Source organism: Amblyomma maculatum, unplaced genomic scaffold (genome assembly GCF_055883805.1).
Source record: "Amblyomma maculatum isolate TAMU_Amacu unplaced genomic scaffold, ASM5588380v1 scaffold_13, whole genome shotgun sequence".
Taxonomy (NCBI): Eukaryota; Metazoa; Arthropoda; class Arachnida; order Ixodida; family Ixodidae; genus Amblyomma; species Amblyomma maculatum.
Genome location: NW_028146738.1, coordinates 12,937,440 through 12,953,257, shown reverse-complemented (window position 1 = coordinate 12,953,257; position 15,818 = coordinate 12,937,440). Strand labels below are relative to the sequence as shown.

The window sequence follows — 15,818 nt, the reverse complement described above, 5'->3', positions numbered from 1 at the left end:
GCGGCCAGCAGGATCCTTGAGGGAAGAGAGCCAACATAGGGCGTGGTGATCGGTAATTACAGTGAATGGCCGGCCAAACAAGTAGGGTCTGAATTTTCCAACGGCCCAGACGAGAGCCAGGCACTCCCGTTCCGTAATAGAGTAGTTCTGTTCCGCTGATGACAGGAGACGACTGGCGTAGGCAATCACGCAGTGTTGGCCGCGTTGTCGCTGTGCAAGAATGGCACCAATCCCGTGGCCACTGGCGTCGGTGCGAAGTTCCGTCGGGGCAGACGGGTTGAAATGGGCCAACACAGGAGGATTGGTGAGAACAGCGATGAGGGTGGAGAATGCGTTAGCCTGCTCTGGTCCCCATGAGAAAGGAACGCCTTTCTTCAGGAGATTGGTGAGAGGACGAGCAACAGCGGCAAAGTTTGGGACGAACCGGCGAAAATAAGAGCACAGTCCTATAAAGCTGCGGACATCACGGGATGAACGGGGAGATGGAAAAGCACTGACAGCACGAACTTTGTCAGGATCGGGTTGCACGCCGGTGGAATTCACCAAATGGCCAAGCACTTTAAGTTCGCGGCGACCAAAACTGCACTTCTTTGAGTTCAGTTGAAGTCCGGCACGGCGAAAAAGTGCGAAGATGGAAGAAAGGCGACGAAGATGGCTTTCGAATGAGGGCGAGAAGACAATCACGTCATCCAAGTAACATAGACAAGTCGTCCATTTGAAGCCGCGGAGTAAGGAGTCCATCATTCGTTCAAACGTAGCAGGGGCGTTGCAAAGTCCAAAAGGCATAACCTTAAATTGGTAAAGACCATCGGGTGTGACAAAAGCTGTCTTCTCGCGGTCTTGTTCGTCAACAGAAATTTGCCAGTAGCCGCTACGAAGGTCGATAGAGGAAAAGTAGCGGGCTCCATGTAAACAGTCCAAGGCATCGTCTATTCGCGGCAGCGGGTAAACATCTTTCCTTGTAATCTTGTTCAGATGTCGATAGTCGACGCAAAAGCGCCAACTGTTGTCTTTTTTTCTAACGAGCACGACAGGAGAAGCCCAGAAGCTGTTCGAAGGTTCGATGATATCGTTGGCCAACATCTTGTCGACCTCCTGCTGGATGACTTGGCGCTCAGAAATGGACACACGATAAGGCCTCCGATGTACAGGTTTTGCATCGCCGGTGTCAATGCGGTGAGTCACAACTGATGTTTGGCCCAGAGAACCGGCAGCAAAGTCAAAAATGTCGGAGAAGGATAACAAAAGGTTGTGCAGGTCCTGAGCGTGTTCGGGGCTGAGGTCAGAGGCAATCATTGCGAAAATAGGGTCGGTAATTGTGGTGGGGAGTACGGATGTTGGAAGGACGCTTGAATGTGGGCCAGGGTTGAGTGCACAAATGGTGCAGTCTGTGAGAGGAGACAAGGTAGCAAGGGATATTCCTTCGGGGAGAACTTGGGGTGACAGACTGAAGTTCAGGATAGGAAGGTAGGTGTTGTTCTGTGTAACGCGTACGATGAGATGAGGAAGAACAACGTTGCGGTCAAGAAAGACCTCGGTGATAGGGCAGGCAACATAGTCACCGTCAGGCACAGGCGGGAAAGGTGACAGAGGTAGGTAAACAGCAGAGTCAGGGGGCAGGCGAGCGAACTCGGTGGAGCGAAGGCGGGGTGTAGATGGAGGATGTTCTGAGCAGACAGGTAGGTCCAAACGAAGAAGGCCGCTGGAACAGTCGATAAGGGCAGAGTGGGCCGTTAAAAAGTCAAGGCCGAGGATCACATTGTGAGGGCACTGGTTGAGGACGGTGAACAAAACAGGGATGTGATGACCGGCAAGGGTGACTCGGGCAGTGCACAGCCCAGTGACGGCAGCAGTACTGCCATAGGCAACACAAACGGTGGGCGAAGCGGCGGGGGTCTGTACTTTTTTGAGGCGGCGGCAAAATGATGAGCTCATGATCGAGACTTGGGCACCAGTGTCAATGAGGGCAGAGACGGGAACACCATCCACGAGCAGGGAGAGGAGGTTACAGGGCGAAGAAATGGGCAGAGGATTTCCAGGTCGGGGTACCAATGCAGCGTCACCTCCGGGAGCTGCATCGGCTAGTTTCCCGTGAAGCGGCCGGCAGAGGACGGCGAGGAACTGCGGCTAGGAAGAGGTGAACGGGAACGGCGGGCTGGCGGCGAAGGAGAGCGACTGGACACAGGAGGAGGCGGAGTGGTATCGGTGTGGGGCGGCTCATAACGAGGCGTGAAACGGCGGTGACCGTAATCGGAGTAGCGGTCAACGTAAGGGAAACGTCGAGGTGGTGATGTCCAGTGGCTGCGGCAGTGGCGAGAGATGTGGCCAACACGTGAGCACGTGAAACAGATCGGCCTGTCGTCAGGGGTGTGCCACTCCTCAGGATTTCGGTATCGGTAGCATGGCGTGTAGGTGTTGCGGGGCGCAGCGTGGGCGACCATGGGAGGGATGGGGCTCAAACTGTGGTGTTCCACGTTGTGGCTATAGGGGACGCCCAAGTTAGCAACCTCTTGACGAACGACGGCTTGAATGAGGGATATCGTCGCTAGGTTACTGTCCGAGGAGGGCGGGTTGGGTGCAGCAGGAGCGAGCGCTTCCAGTTCACGACGCACGATGCGGGTCACATTGTCAGTGTTGGAAGGCTGCCTTAGGGTCGGCAGATCCTCGCACGTGGAGCTAGGGGCAGTGTTGGGGAGCCGATTGAAGCGATGTGCAATGCGTTTGTGTTTGGCCTGCTCGAAATGTCGACAAACTTGCAGAACGGAGTCAACCGTAGAGCAGTCTCGACAGAGTAGAAGATTGAAGGCATCGTCGGCTATGCCTTTGAGGATGTGCCCCACCTTATCAGGTTCTGTCATGTCTTTGTCGACTTTTCTGCAGAGGGCCAGAACGTCTTGTATATACGTAATATAAGGCTCGGTAGATGTCTGGGCACGTGTGGCGAGGTCCCTCTTGGCGGCGAGTTGACGGCCAACCGGTTTTCCGAACAGGTCACGGAGTTTTTGTTTGCAAACATCCCAAGAGGGTATATCTGCTTCGTGTGTTTCGAACCACACGCGTGCCGTGCCAGTAAGGTAGAAGATGACATTGGCCAGCATCAGCGTGGCGTCCCACCTGTTGTGCTGGCTAACACGCTCATAAAGCGAAAGCCAGTCCTCGACGTCGACGTCATCTGTACCGCAGAATGTGCCAGGGTCACGGGGGTGGGCTACGACGACAGTTGGAGTTGCGGTGGTTGATGGAGCCGCGTCGGTTGTCATCGTGACGGTTCCGAGGTGACGGACGCTGCGGAGATCCAGTGTCAGATTGTGTCGAACCCGCGACCTCCACCAAGATGTTACGGGGATGTACTTAATGTGACGGCACTGCGATGGGCTGAACTCGACGCTAAGACTTCGGTAGCCATGCAGAATCCACTCTCTCAGCGTCGTTCTCTTTTTCAACGCTTCGTCGTGCCCGCGTTCCTCGATCGTCGTCTTTGTCAGTGAGCACATCACTTTGGTCCCGCGTTTCCCAGTAACAATATGACCCAACAATGGTGATGGACCGCGTTTTCTATGGCCACACTATACTAGTAATAGTACCACTATACCACAAACAAGCAAAGGAAAACCTCCCTGCTAAGGTTATCTCAAAACAGTGCTACACAAGGTACATACAAAGTACATGCCTACAAAACAGTCTGAACAGGTTCAGGTTCATAGCAGTTCTAAAGACAAAAAGATTCAGGGGTTTTTAAAGATTTTCAAAGACCTCTAGTGAAATTGTGTTCAGCACCTTGGTCAGAAAACATTTCCTTCAAGAACAAGATCCTTAATTTTTACTGAGTAAAGAAAAAGGAGGGCACACATCGCCTTATATAACTGAAAGAAGCCAACTGTCAACAGAGCAAAAGAAAACCCAGGTATTTTCTTAATATGTGCTGTACATGAACTGTTAGTGTATTAGCTTTATGAATAATATTTAAATAACCAAACAGAAAAAAAAAAAAAAACACTGCTGGTGGGATCCAAGACCGCAACCTCACAATTTCGCTTACAGAGCTGAGCCACACTGACGATTATTCAATTTTTTACTTTCTTACAACTTCCAGTACTTGTGCAGTGCTCTAGACCATTATATCTTGGGTGTTAATGTTGCTTGTAACCGGTAAAGGTGCAACATGCCCAAATGAAGCTGCCACACACATAGCTTTTCAAGTACCTCATTTTTGAAGGGTTTACAAGGCTTTGAAAGTGGGGTTTTGGAAATCAAGGGTTTTTCCAATGCTCTCAAAAACCACTACAAAACCCTGAGGTTAAGTCAGCAATAGAGACTATTTTCCCTCAAAACTTGAGATGGGCTAGCAACACACTGGCTCACCTGGATCCTGGAATGCATCACCATGGGGTCAATTGGGCCAGCTGGTGACTTGCCACCTGCAAGCAAACACAAGCCCTCTGAGACAGACAACAGCCAGCACAGCAGTCTTTCATGTTAAAAGCAGCCAAGCATTTATTGAAAACTCAGGAAGTATGAACTCTTCATTCAGCAATCTATCAGTTGCTGAAGGGCAGCAATTGGTCACATGTCAAGACATGTCAAAACGAACAGATAGTTAGTCTGAGTTTTACAAGTCCCGCAGAAACAGGCAAGCTTTTGTATTCACACCTCCCCAAAATGCAAAAAATAAAAGAAACCAGGTGATTGCATTCTGCCTGCACAATGCAATTGAATGACTAAACATGAAAAAAACAACAAAAAACAAGCGCACTTAACGAGGTCTCCTGTAGCGAATGTGGTCCATCACGCCATGGGTAAAATGGTGCCTCAGAATTTGCCATTTTAACTGGACACATTATCTACAACAGGCACAAATTTCTTAGCTTTGCTAAAATGCCACTAACAAGTCTTTCCAGTTTAATCCCACATCAAGTGCATATTCCTATTGTTCTGCACTCACAACAACAAACAACTCACTGCTGATAAATAATGCTAAAGAAAAAAGTTAGAGCTCTCCAAACCCTAAGAGCAACCCTAAAGTATATTAAAAATGCATTGCAGCTGTTAAAACATGATCTGGACTTCACGCCGGCAGGAATATTTATTTGCATTCCACCAAAAGCATTTATTTCTCTAAGGGACCGAAATACGTTCGTAAATTTTTTTTGGAGTCAGACAAGCATACTTGCAGATGCTAAAGTGTAAAAAGGCAATGCTATAGTGGAGTCAGCTAGTTAAATTTGGCAGTACAAAAAGCAAAAGGCATACCTTGAATAGCTCTACTGCCTTTACCACCCTTCCATTTAAACAGGAAGTTAATAAGCATGCCATAGTCGAATTCCTGAAAATGCAGTATGCAAACTCTGCAATTTTTTTTTTCTTTCAGTTTCCAGACAAACTTTGTAATACAGTCGAACCCGGTTATATCGAACTCATGGAATATCCCCTTGAAAATCCCATTAAAAGTATAGGAAAGCCGCGTCATATATCGAACTTAATATAACCGGTCGTTTGATATATCGAACTCCGCACCACGCACTGGAAAGTGTGCCTTCCTCAAAGACGATCGCATCACCCTTGGCCGTTTGCCGCGTGACGTTTTCAAGCCAGGCGCGGTAGGAATGAGGGGACAGTTCGGCGACCGCTGGTCTGGGCAGCGCCGCGCCCATTCTCCAAAGGCGCGCGCATCTGCAGTTATCGTTTCCCGCGCGCCAACACGTGACGTTTGCAAGCCATGTGCGTGGTGTGCCCATCCTTTTGCCGAGCTATCTCTCTCCTTCAGCACGCGCTACGCGTGCGCCAAGTCAGCTCAGCCCATTTTCAGAAAGGCGTCGGACGCTTTCTCCAGCGTGTGTTGCGAACCCTCTGCGCGCGGCGGCTGACATGGCTATGGCGCCTGCGGACGTTAAAAAGCGGCAGCTCTCCGGGTTTTTTTTTTTTTTTTTTTTTTTTTTTTTTTTGCGGGAGTCATTTACCCTTGCATGTACGAATCAACGAAAGCACGCGGCCAGCTGCTGCGATCATGACGCCCGCCCCAAGCGCGGCGTGATAAATCAAACCAGGCTTGTGCAATAAAGCCACCACGGGCACTCTGCCAAGTTCGCTCCCCGCCGCCGCAAGAGCTATCAAAAGATAAACACACCGCGACGTTATCGCTGCCCAGCATCTTGGCACGCTGCCAAGAAATGAGCTGTGGATGAGAGGACTGAAACGGAGTGTGACATGCAAGCGAAAACGCTGGTGATTTCTGCCGCGGTGACACAGAAACCTTTTTTGAGCTGCCGCGGTGGCTCCAGCAGCAAGAGGGACGCAGTTCCAACAAGTTTGAAATTTTTCGCTCTGTCGCTGCCGCTCGTCGCCGAGATCGTTGAATCGCTTGCATGTGAACGAGCTGGCCTTTACGCATTTTTTTTTTTTTTTCAAAATCTTGGTGCAAAAGTGGAGGGTGGGTTCATTATGCGAGTGGGTTGATTACGCGACAAATACGGTATCGTTTTTTCGCATCGTAAGTGCCGTCACAAGCCGATTTCTGTATATGGAATTATCGATATATCGAACTATTTCGCGATCCCCTTCGAGTTCGATATATCCGGGTTCGACTGTACTTTTGTTTAACTTTTGTAGGGTAAAAGCAGGCTCACATATTTTAGAACAGCTCAGGGAGCAGTAATAATACCATTTTGGAGCAGCTTTGGGGCAATAAAATGAGGTTTGAAGCATTTAAATGTTTTGGAGCATGCTTCTTAAGTCAAATGCCTTTAACATTTGCAATTTCTTATTCCAGAGCATATTTTCATGATCAATTCCATCCTAACACTTTTGGCTCACTTTAAAGGAACTTGCGAATATTTATTTCGCTCAACGCTTCTCTAGTTCATGAAAACTGCGTTCACATTAGGCCCAATGCGAGATGCGAGCACAGATGCGCAAATCGCATGTCACCAGCCTGCTGTGCTTCTCATAGTTGCTTCATTGGATTGGACTGGATTGCACTTTTGCAGGCAATGCAATGGACCACTGTGTGCAAAACCTATGCTCCACTAAATTTGATGGCAAAATTTCGAGGGAGATGTCTGGAGCTGCTTTTGGAACAATATTACATATTGGAGCCGGTTGGAGCAGGGAAAGCAGCCTAGAGCAACTGGAGCAGCACTTCCACCCCAAATTTGTATCTCTTCAATTTATTATATTTATACTTTTTTGCACCACCATTTCATATGCTTTTCTCACATACTCAGCTCAAATAACTGCATACATATTACCAGTGCGAAGCAAACAAACTAGAACCAAAAAGGCAAAATTATCAGAATTACTACCTTTACGAAAAGCTAGAATGCATGCAAACATGCAATTGTAGCAAAGAGACAGAGTAAAGAGGAAAACGAAGAAAAAATTGTTTATTGTGATTGAATGCTGCTGGTCCTGAGACACGCATGCCAAAGTGCTCTTTATTATTGCACAGTACATGGAAGCCCTACATATTCTCACTGTGAAGCTTGCTTATGCTTCAAAAAGTGGGCAACCAAAACTTGCTCAAAAGCTGGCAACATTATTTTTCATGCTTGTTAGGAATAGTTATAGCTGACCTCATCATGGTCACAAGGGTTTGCAGAAAATAACCCACAGGCGACTTGTGCATCACTTCCCCATCCACATTCCCTACGTTAATGCTTTCTCTGCAGAGTGGATAGTTGAGAATGCTCATGAAAGTAGCACCTTAACCACACCAGCTATACCTGAAACCTATCATTCTAGGCGATTACTTTTGCCTGTCTCCTAGCAACACCTCAGTGGTGTCATTTTTCTTTACAGTAAGACATTCACTTTTTTTAAAAAATAATTTTACTAATGTTCTCTGTGTTCTTCACTTTCCTGCAGCAAGAAGCTCTGCAGTTCATTTCTATGACAGGCACTTTCAAAGGCATGCAGTGTGCACACAAGCAAGCTAGCTAGTGCAATTTGCTGGCCTATGTGCCACAGTCAGGCATAAGTTCTTGGAAGTTGCAGACATTAACTGTTGCAAACACAAAGCTCATTACTGATGTTTAAAACATTTTGCTTACAAAGAAGCATGGTGACTAATGTTGACAATGCAAACAATGAAGAATAAAAACAACAAAAAGACACTGGACAGAGGCAGGCGACAACACAGGTTAAGTACATTTCTTCACACACTATCCCAGTCACCGGGTGACATGCACATATACTATATCTTCAATGCTACCCAAGTCAGCAGCATGCCAGTTCACTATTCATAGCTCTACTGAGGCCATTACACTCACACCAGGCACAATCATGAAATGAGAGTTGCAATATGACAAGAACTGTAACATGCAATCCCAACTTCCAAGCCTCAGGGTCTAATGTGTTGGTAGTTTGTTGGCAGGTCAGAGATTTTGTTTCCTATGCCATTTAGTCAAATGAATGAATGAATGAAATGCGATTTAACAAGCTAAAGATGATTCTGCGCACTTTTCTTCATTCGGTGCCTTGACGCAAGCTAGCTGTTACCCGAGCAATCAGCCAGCCATCAAGGAGAACATCTGCATGTCATGACTAGATCAGATATCCTTGTGGTTTGTATAAGGCACTTTTGCGGAGACAGGGAGCCCAGGGTCCAGCATCCCATAAGCTCGCAGGTGGAACATATGAGCATTCATTCTTTCCATTTTGTATGCAGAATGCTCTATTCATTAGTTTAGGCAACACTTGTTACAAACCTTCCAGTTATCACTGCATGAAGTACTGTACACTCATCAAGGAGCAGCACACTGCCCAGGTGGAGAGTGGCTTCAACCGTCGGTCGTCTCTTGCTCAGCGTGCATCTCACGACCTCTCTTTACTCATAATGGCAATGGCCCACTGCCACTGAAGGCCAACAGTAAAGTGCGATCACAGCTAAGCAAGCGACCATAACGGGCACTGACCACTAGTGCTGGGAATGCCCCCTGGCTGGTATGCTAGTAATCAATCCTCTGCAATACTAGGCTTGAAAGCCAAGGTAACCAGGCTCCGGACTATGCTAATGGGCATCACATATTTTCTAGTTTCCCCCACCTTCTGTGCCTGTTTCAGAAATGGGAGGTCATGCAGCTAAGGGAAGAGTCGCAAAACGCTGAAGTTGGCACCTAAATGCCATTAATTTGTGAATCATGTGAGGATAGTCTGTGTTCCACATCACAGCAGCGTAAAATCAGTGCACAAATTACGATACCCTAATTTGTAGCAGTAGGAGTCGTTCAGCATGTCTATGATGCAATATGGTATGGTTTTCTGTATAAAATTCCATTTTCTTGACAACATAAAGATGAAACTGCTTAACCTACTCTTCCATGAATTGCAAGCCACTGCCAGTGTTGCTTCACCAAAGAATACATTGAATTCTATTAGATTACGGTGTACCAAGTGTGCCATAAAAACAAGCAGCAGAAAAACAAATATATCTGGAGTGAAATTTGTTGACAACTGTGACTGTACACATACCTATCTTGACTACCCCAGATCTGTGCCACAGCTCATTTGAATGCCTTCAAGATATTTGGCTAAGTGACAAATACAGTAAAACCTCATTGATACGTTTTTAAAAAAAATGCAGGAGAAAAACATATCCAGGAAAACATATGATACAAGCTGCCTGATCTTGAAAAATTTGTCTGCTGAATGAGGTACAAAGGCATTTCGAATAGAGATTTGCAGAGCATAAATGTGTAGATTAGCATTTATAGCCACTCAGCAAGCAGAGCTCCTTTTGTAGCTTTCACAGAATTCAGTATGCATTTGCGTGTCGTAAGCACTCGAAGAGATTTAGTAACAAATTCGGTTCGTGAAAGCCAATAACGAATCACGATCGCTTCCTTGGTTGTTTTCTGATGCTTCGCCCCCTTACATCGGTGAGATGTGGAAAAGCCATTGCGATAGCTTACAGTAACCCCGTTTTGGCTTAATTTTGTCCCCCAGATCCAGCCCGCTCGTATATGCAGCTGAATATTGTAGTTATCAAATGGTTCACCCCTCTGCCCCTAAGGCACCGCAAAGAAGCCACTGCATTTCTCCTCATGGAGTCACATTTCCGTGGGAAAGGATGCCTCATATCTTGGCTCGTTGACTTTCTTTGATACTTCGCCCCTTTGCATCTAAGCACTGCAGGTAAGCAACTGTGGCGGGTGAGTGCCTCTGATCAGTTTTTTGTCGCGAGTGCTCATTAGCACACGTCCGGTTATCACAAAATGTATTATACGGTCACAATTTGTCGAAATTTCAAATGTAATAACTGGGAAATCATGTTATCCGGGAACGTATTAACTGGGAGAAAAATAGTGTACTCTATGGGGATGTTGTACTGCTCACAATTTTGAGCGTACAAAATGGCAAATCGTATGAACTGAGAGAAAACATCAACGAAGTCTTACTATACTATAATAAATGTGCTACAACAAAAGAAAGAAGTCGACATTATATGAAAAGTAAGCAGCTTCCTTTGGTTCTTTTTGTTTTCAGGCCCAATGTAATTTTCAGCCTTTGAACCAAACTTTTTTTGCCTATAATCAACCCAGATTCCATTCCACTTATGCTAATGTTTCAGTACATGTGCACACTCCTCGGTGAGTTTATTATAACCTAGTAAAATTCCCTAGAGAGTTTAAAAATAAGAACAAAACACCGCTTGTGAACGCAAACGACTTAAGCTGCTGGACTGTCTCCACACTGTCGCACATAACAGAGCCACACCAGGCTGAAGTGACCATGGAACTTACTTGGAATAACTCTGACAAAAGACCCGCTCCTTCAGAACTGATATTTATGAAGACAACCAGTTTAGGCTTCTTGGCATGCTGCCAAGCCCAATGTCGAATGCCCACTGGCGGGCTGTGGCCGGACAGTCACAGTTAGCCAACGTCACTTTAATTATGGCATTGCATTCGAGGTGCCTTAGTACGAAGCGTTTTACTCTTTGTGCAAATGCATTTGAATGGGAGCAAAGTGCAGTCTCCTTGGCGTGCACAGCTGATCATGCCAGCAGATGACTTGAGATGGACCAGACCTAGGTGAAGAAAATGTGTCATGTGCGATTCCAGTGGAACCTGCTGTTTTCAGAAAGTTTCAGAGGGGTGATCTGGGACAAGCACTCTCTCTTGACATAGCCTTGGAACACAATTTGCATTCCAGCCCAGTTGTTCACTAGCATTCACTGATCTCCCAAAGAGTCTTTTGCAATTGTATTTCTTACAATATGATATGAATGTGATCAATGACAAATTCACAATGGAATTTTGGATGTTGTGAGCCCTGTCCCTGTCTTGTGCCGTACGGATAGTATGAACATACAAGCCACAAGAGGGCAGTAAGAGGGACACACAGTCCACGCATAACCAACTCCATGATTACTGCACATGTTACATATACAGGGATTGTCGGCGCAGCCCACACGTCACTGACATTGCATGTGAGTGTTTGGGGTGCGACCTGCGTGCTGCCAATGTCGCGATCGCTAGCTGTGCTGTAAGCCCCGAGCTGCGGCTGTAAATGAATCTTATCAGCTGTAAGCATACCTGCGAGAACGAATTTTCTACGCTTCCGCACACTGATGGATGATAAAAATTTCGTAACACATTTTTTTGTGACCTGGTGAGATTCACAACACTGATATTCTGCTGTACTACAAATGAAGCTGATTTTAATGCCTTGTTTCTACAAGTTTTTGTGTTTCCCCCATTTTCATGATTTCACAGATAAAAGGTGTTCATATTAAGAGTATGTTGTGCTACTTCACACAGCACTCCATTACTTTACCCTCAGTTTAGCCTTGAGAGCTTATGCATAGTGTGGCTAGAAAAGTTCCACTTCTAAAGTGCACTAGAAGCACAGCCAGTAGAGTACAAAACAGAGAACCCCACAGTGCTGGACTGCACTCACTCAGGTACGAGCATGTTTTCGAAAAGTGATGACTTTAACGTGCTAGAGAGTATACTCATTTGCTTTCAGAATGGAGAGAACATACTAACACGCTGCTCAAGCTGTGACTGTTTGATTTACTCTGTGATGATACTCTATGAATACAAGGTTCAATACCCCAAAGCTGTACAGGGGGTACGAAGGAGAAAGACACTGTAGTGGAAGGCTTTAGATTAATTTTGGCCCCTTCTGGTTCTCTAGCACACGCTGACATCACAGCACGGAGGCATTTTTGTAGTTTGCCTCTATTATAGTGCAGCTTTCACACATTAGATTTAATCCCGTGACATCTGCATCAGCAATCTAAAACAATACCATCGCACAAACAGGCAAAGCTTCTGAACAAGCAAAGTTCAAGCAAAGAAGCAAGGTCCAGGCGAACTGTCATGCACAGCAGTGGGTAGTGCTTTGTTCCACCAGAGAAGCTGTCAAGAGGTGCTAATGCTGTACAGCATCCCCTTTAACTGCGCATGTTTCCTATGCACTATTCAAAACACAGAAAATAAGCACGTGCTGATTAGTATTCCACCGTATAATGAAAGAAAAAGAAATAGGCAAGAGACAGAATAGGGTCAAATATCTTGATGATCAGGAGGGAAGGTGGCCATCACCGGCATTACAATGCCACATGGCAGCGGAAATGAGAGTGGCGCCGATTCAAGCAAACCTTCTTTGGACACGTGATGAAGACCAGACGGCCAGGGAGAGTTGAATAGTGAGTAAGTGTTTGCGGGCAAGTCGGATCCAGAGGGTTGAGCTGCACCACCAGGAGACATCACCTGGCAGCCATTGACCTGCAACAAAAAAAAAAAAAAAAAAAAAAAAAAAAAAAAAAAAAAAAAAAAAAAAAAAAAGAGGTAATCTGAAGCAGCACACTGGGACCTACCACCTTTAATACAGATGAGCCAATCGCTTATTTTTTATTTTCTTTTAGATCTTTTACACAATGCAATATTAACTAGTGCCCAATAAGGTGTCTTTATATTCAACAAGCAAGACCAAACATTTTTAATAGAGAAAAAGCTCGTTGATTCGAACTTCCCGGGACAGGAACAAAATTCGAATAATCCGATGCTTCAATTATGGAATGGCCTTGAACGAACTGACAAAAACTATTTGCATTACAGTAATTTACCATATTTACTCGCGTAACAAACCCACTTGCATAATGAACCTACCCACCCCCCGCTGTTTGCCTAAAAATTTGAGAAAAAAAAAAAAAAAAAAAAAAAAAAAAAAAAAAGGAGGCGTCAGTCGTAAGCGCTTCCCTGTTTCGCAGAGTCACTGTCCACAACGTATTTCTTGGCAGTGCTCCAAGATGCTGTGCAGCGATAACATCACGGTATGTTTACACATTGCAGTTAGCTCTAGCAGGACGAAAAGAGAGGGGGGGGGGGGGGGGGGGGGGGATCGAACTTTGCAGAGTGCCAGCACTTGTCCTGTTGTGCAAGCCTTGTTTTATGATGCATTCGGTAGGGGGGACAGGAGCCGATAGCAGTACAGGAGCACACGGAAACGCTCTGTGCATGTCAAGAGCAGAGCGCCACAATCATGTGACCGCACTTCTCTCCTCAGCATTCTCCGCCTGCCCGCAGTGGCGGCCGTTGCAACCCGAGGAGAGGCCAAGGCTGTTTTGTATGCCTTTGTTCTCACAGCGTGGCGATCTGCCTCCTTTGGCCCTTTCGACGCCAGCAAAGACTCTCAAACATGCATACAGCACCTGAGCAATGCTTTCCGCTCGCCGAGCGCCGACATTATATCAACGTTTTGCAGCCGCCGACTGAAGAGAAAAAAAATTAATAAAAAGATGGCGCGGATATGACGCTTTATGCCATGTGACTTCCTCTACTCTCGCTTTAGACTAGGAGCAGCCGGGAGTGCACTTTGGTGCTCTCAGCGGAGGAAAAGCCCTCCTCCTCTACCATTGGAAGCCAGTGATTCTACTCCTGCTCTCCCACTGGAGGGCGCCCGCTTGTCTGAGAGCCCTTTCGAAGTGCTCTCGAGTGCGCCTGCTCTCCCACTCGAATTCGGCATTAGTATGTTTGCTTGCCTACTGTCACTCAATCATTGGAATGTGCAATAGCAGCAAATGCCCTTTGAAGCGAACTATGCTAAAAGCTAAACACTGCCGCTTTTTTTTTTTTGAGAGGGGGGGGGGGGAGGGGGAGAGAGAGAGAGAGAGAGGAGGAGGAGGAGGAGGAGGACGTGCTGTGTGCCAAGCTGCCCTGGTGTGGCGGCGCGTAGTTCGAATTATCCGTAGCGAAATTGATTTGCGTTCGAATTAACAGGCTATTTTGCACACAGATCTCTATAGAGCCTGACCGGACCAAGCAGTATAATTCGAATTATCTGAAAATTCGAATGGTCGATGTTCGAATTGACAAGATTTCACTGTAGCATTCTTCACTACTCTAACGCTACCTGATCCGACAGAAATAGAATGACGAGTGCTGAAAAAAGATTCAGAATGTGTAGAGATAACACAGGTTAGTGCTGTCACCTCCTTTTGCCCCGTGCCTGCTGCAGTTTTTAGTTTTTGTCACACTAACTGGCCAGCACCTCCACCCTCCTAAGAGAGATGAAATTGCACAATGTCCTCCTGTAATGGGTATTCATCTAAACAGAGCAGCTCCCTCTATGATTAACTGTAATAGATATCCGAAGCAAAAAGAATAAATTACTCCCAGGCTTGGTTTCAAAGCAAGGTCATGATAACTACTTTATGCACCAGTAAGTGAAAGTGCGTTTCTGTGACAGATGCAGCGATGTACACAAGCTCTTTTGAGGTTTGCGCAACCAGGCTACTGCCTCTGGCACAGGTAGTAACACCCAGGAACTTGTGCCATTTTCATATTTCCTGGCTTATACAGACAACAGAGATGCCCACAAAGCCAAATCTGAAAGCACTTTCTCCAAATGAGAGCCATCTAGTGCACAAATATTTCTAGGTATTTCCAGACATCCAGATTCAGAATATCTCAAATTTCTATTTTTCTGAAACTTTTTGAGCAATGAAAGATTTTCGGAAGAATGTTTACAACTTTACAGGAGACTCCCTGCTCGTTTCTGTGGAAAGCATATGATACACTAGTGTTCTCTCAAACTTTTGTCGGCACTGTACTCGTGTAATTTTCTCTTTGCCAAGCATCCCAATACAATTTTATACCTTCCACAGCACACAGCGTCTCATACTAAACCCTAAGCAACATGAAAATATTATTAGAAGTGATGCAAGCTCCTCTATTTTACACTGCTAATGCTATACTTTGGCCACAGCCTCCTATATTATTTATGCCTGGTCATAGGTGTCGAAATCAAGGTACCAGTGGAAAAAGAATGTGGCCGCTGTCCTACTGTGGCGAGATAGCGGTCGCTAGTGTGTGCTACTCGTGGTAGCTCGTTTTCAGGAGGCTATGCTTTCCGGCGGTTCTGCAGGCGTTCCTACACGGCAGTGGCACATAGTATGCTGAAATTTCAACAACTCTGTCAGCAATAAAAATCTGCACCATGAAGATGTGTGTTTTAGTTATTCAAATGCCTAATTAGAAGATTGTAGGAGCTTTTATGTTGCCTACTGTCCGAATCAATTAAAAATTGGCTTGACCGCCGAGTGGGTGCATAAGAGCTGCGCTCTAACGTCGGAACGCTGAGACGTGTGTCGTTTGCTCGAGCAGCGATGGAGACAGCCCAGCAAGAGCCACCAGTAGTAGGTTGCCTCGCCTGAAAAACTAGAAGCCGTTCAATAACTTCATGCCACTAACAATAACCCCTAGTTTCATATCAGCAGCTCAGATGACAGAGAAAGTCAAAACTCGCCTGTTTATCAAAGATATCCCAATTCCCTCTCAAACTCCCACAGGGTCCTGTGCTTTGGCTAACTTCAA

At 46.1% G+C, this 15,818-nt stretch overlaps 1 protein-coding gene across 3 annotated transcripts in view; it reads right to left on the bottom strand.

Annotated features, from left to right (window-relative positions):
* The window catches only part of LOC146172216 (uncharacterized), a 139,041-nt gene that overhangs the window by 32,816 nt on the left and 90,407 nt on the right, over window positions 1–15,818 (bottom strand). For all 3 annotated transcript variants that reach the window (XM_084585739.1, XM_084585737.1, XM_084585738.1), the window contains 2 exons: window positions 12,602–12,728; window positions 4,363–4,418 (listed from right to left, as the gene is read on the bottom strand). In XM_084585739.1, the coding sequence (XP_084441865.1) occupies window positions 4,363–4,418; window positions 12,602–12,728 (183 nt within the window). The remainder of the gene's footprint in view (window positions 1–4,362; window positions 4,419–12,601; window positions 12,729–15,818) is intronic.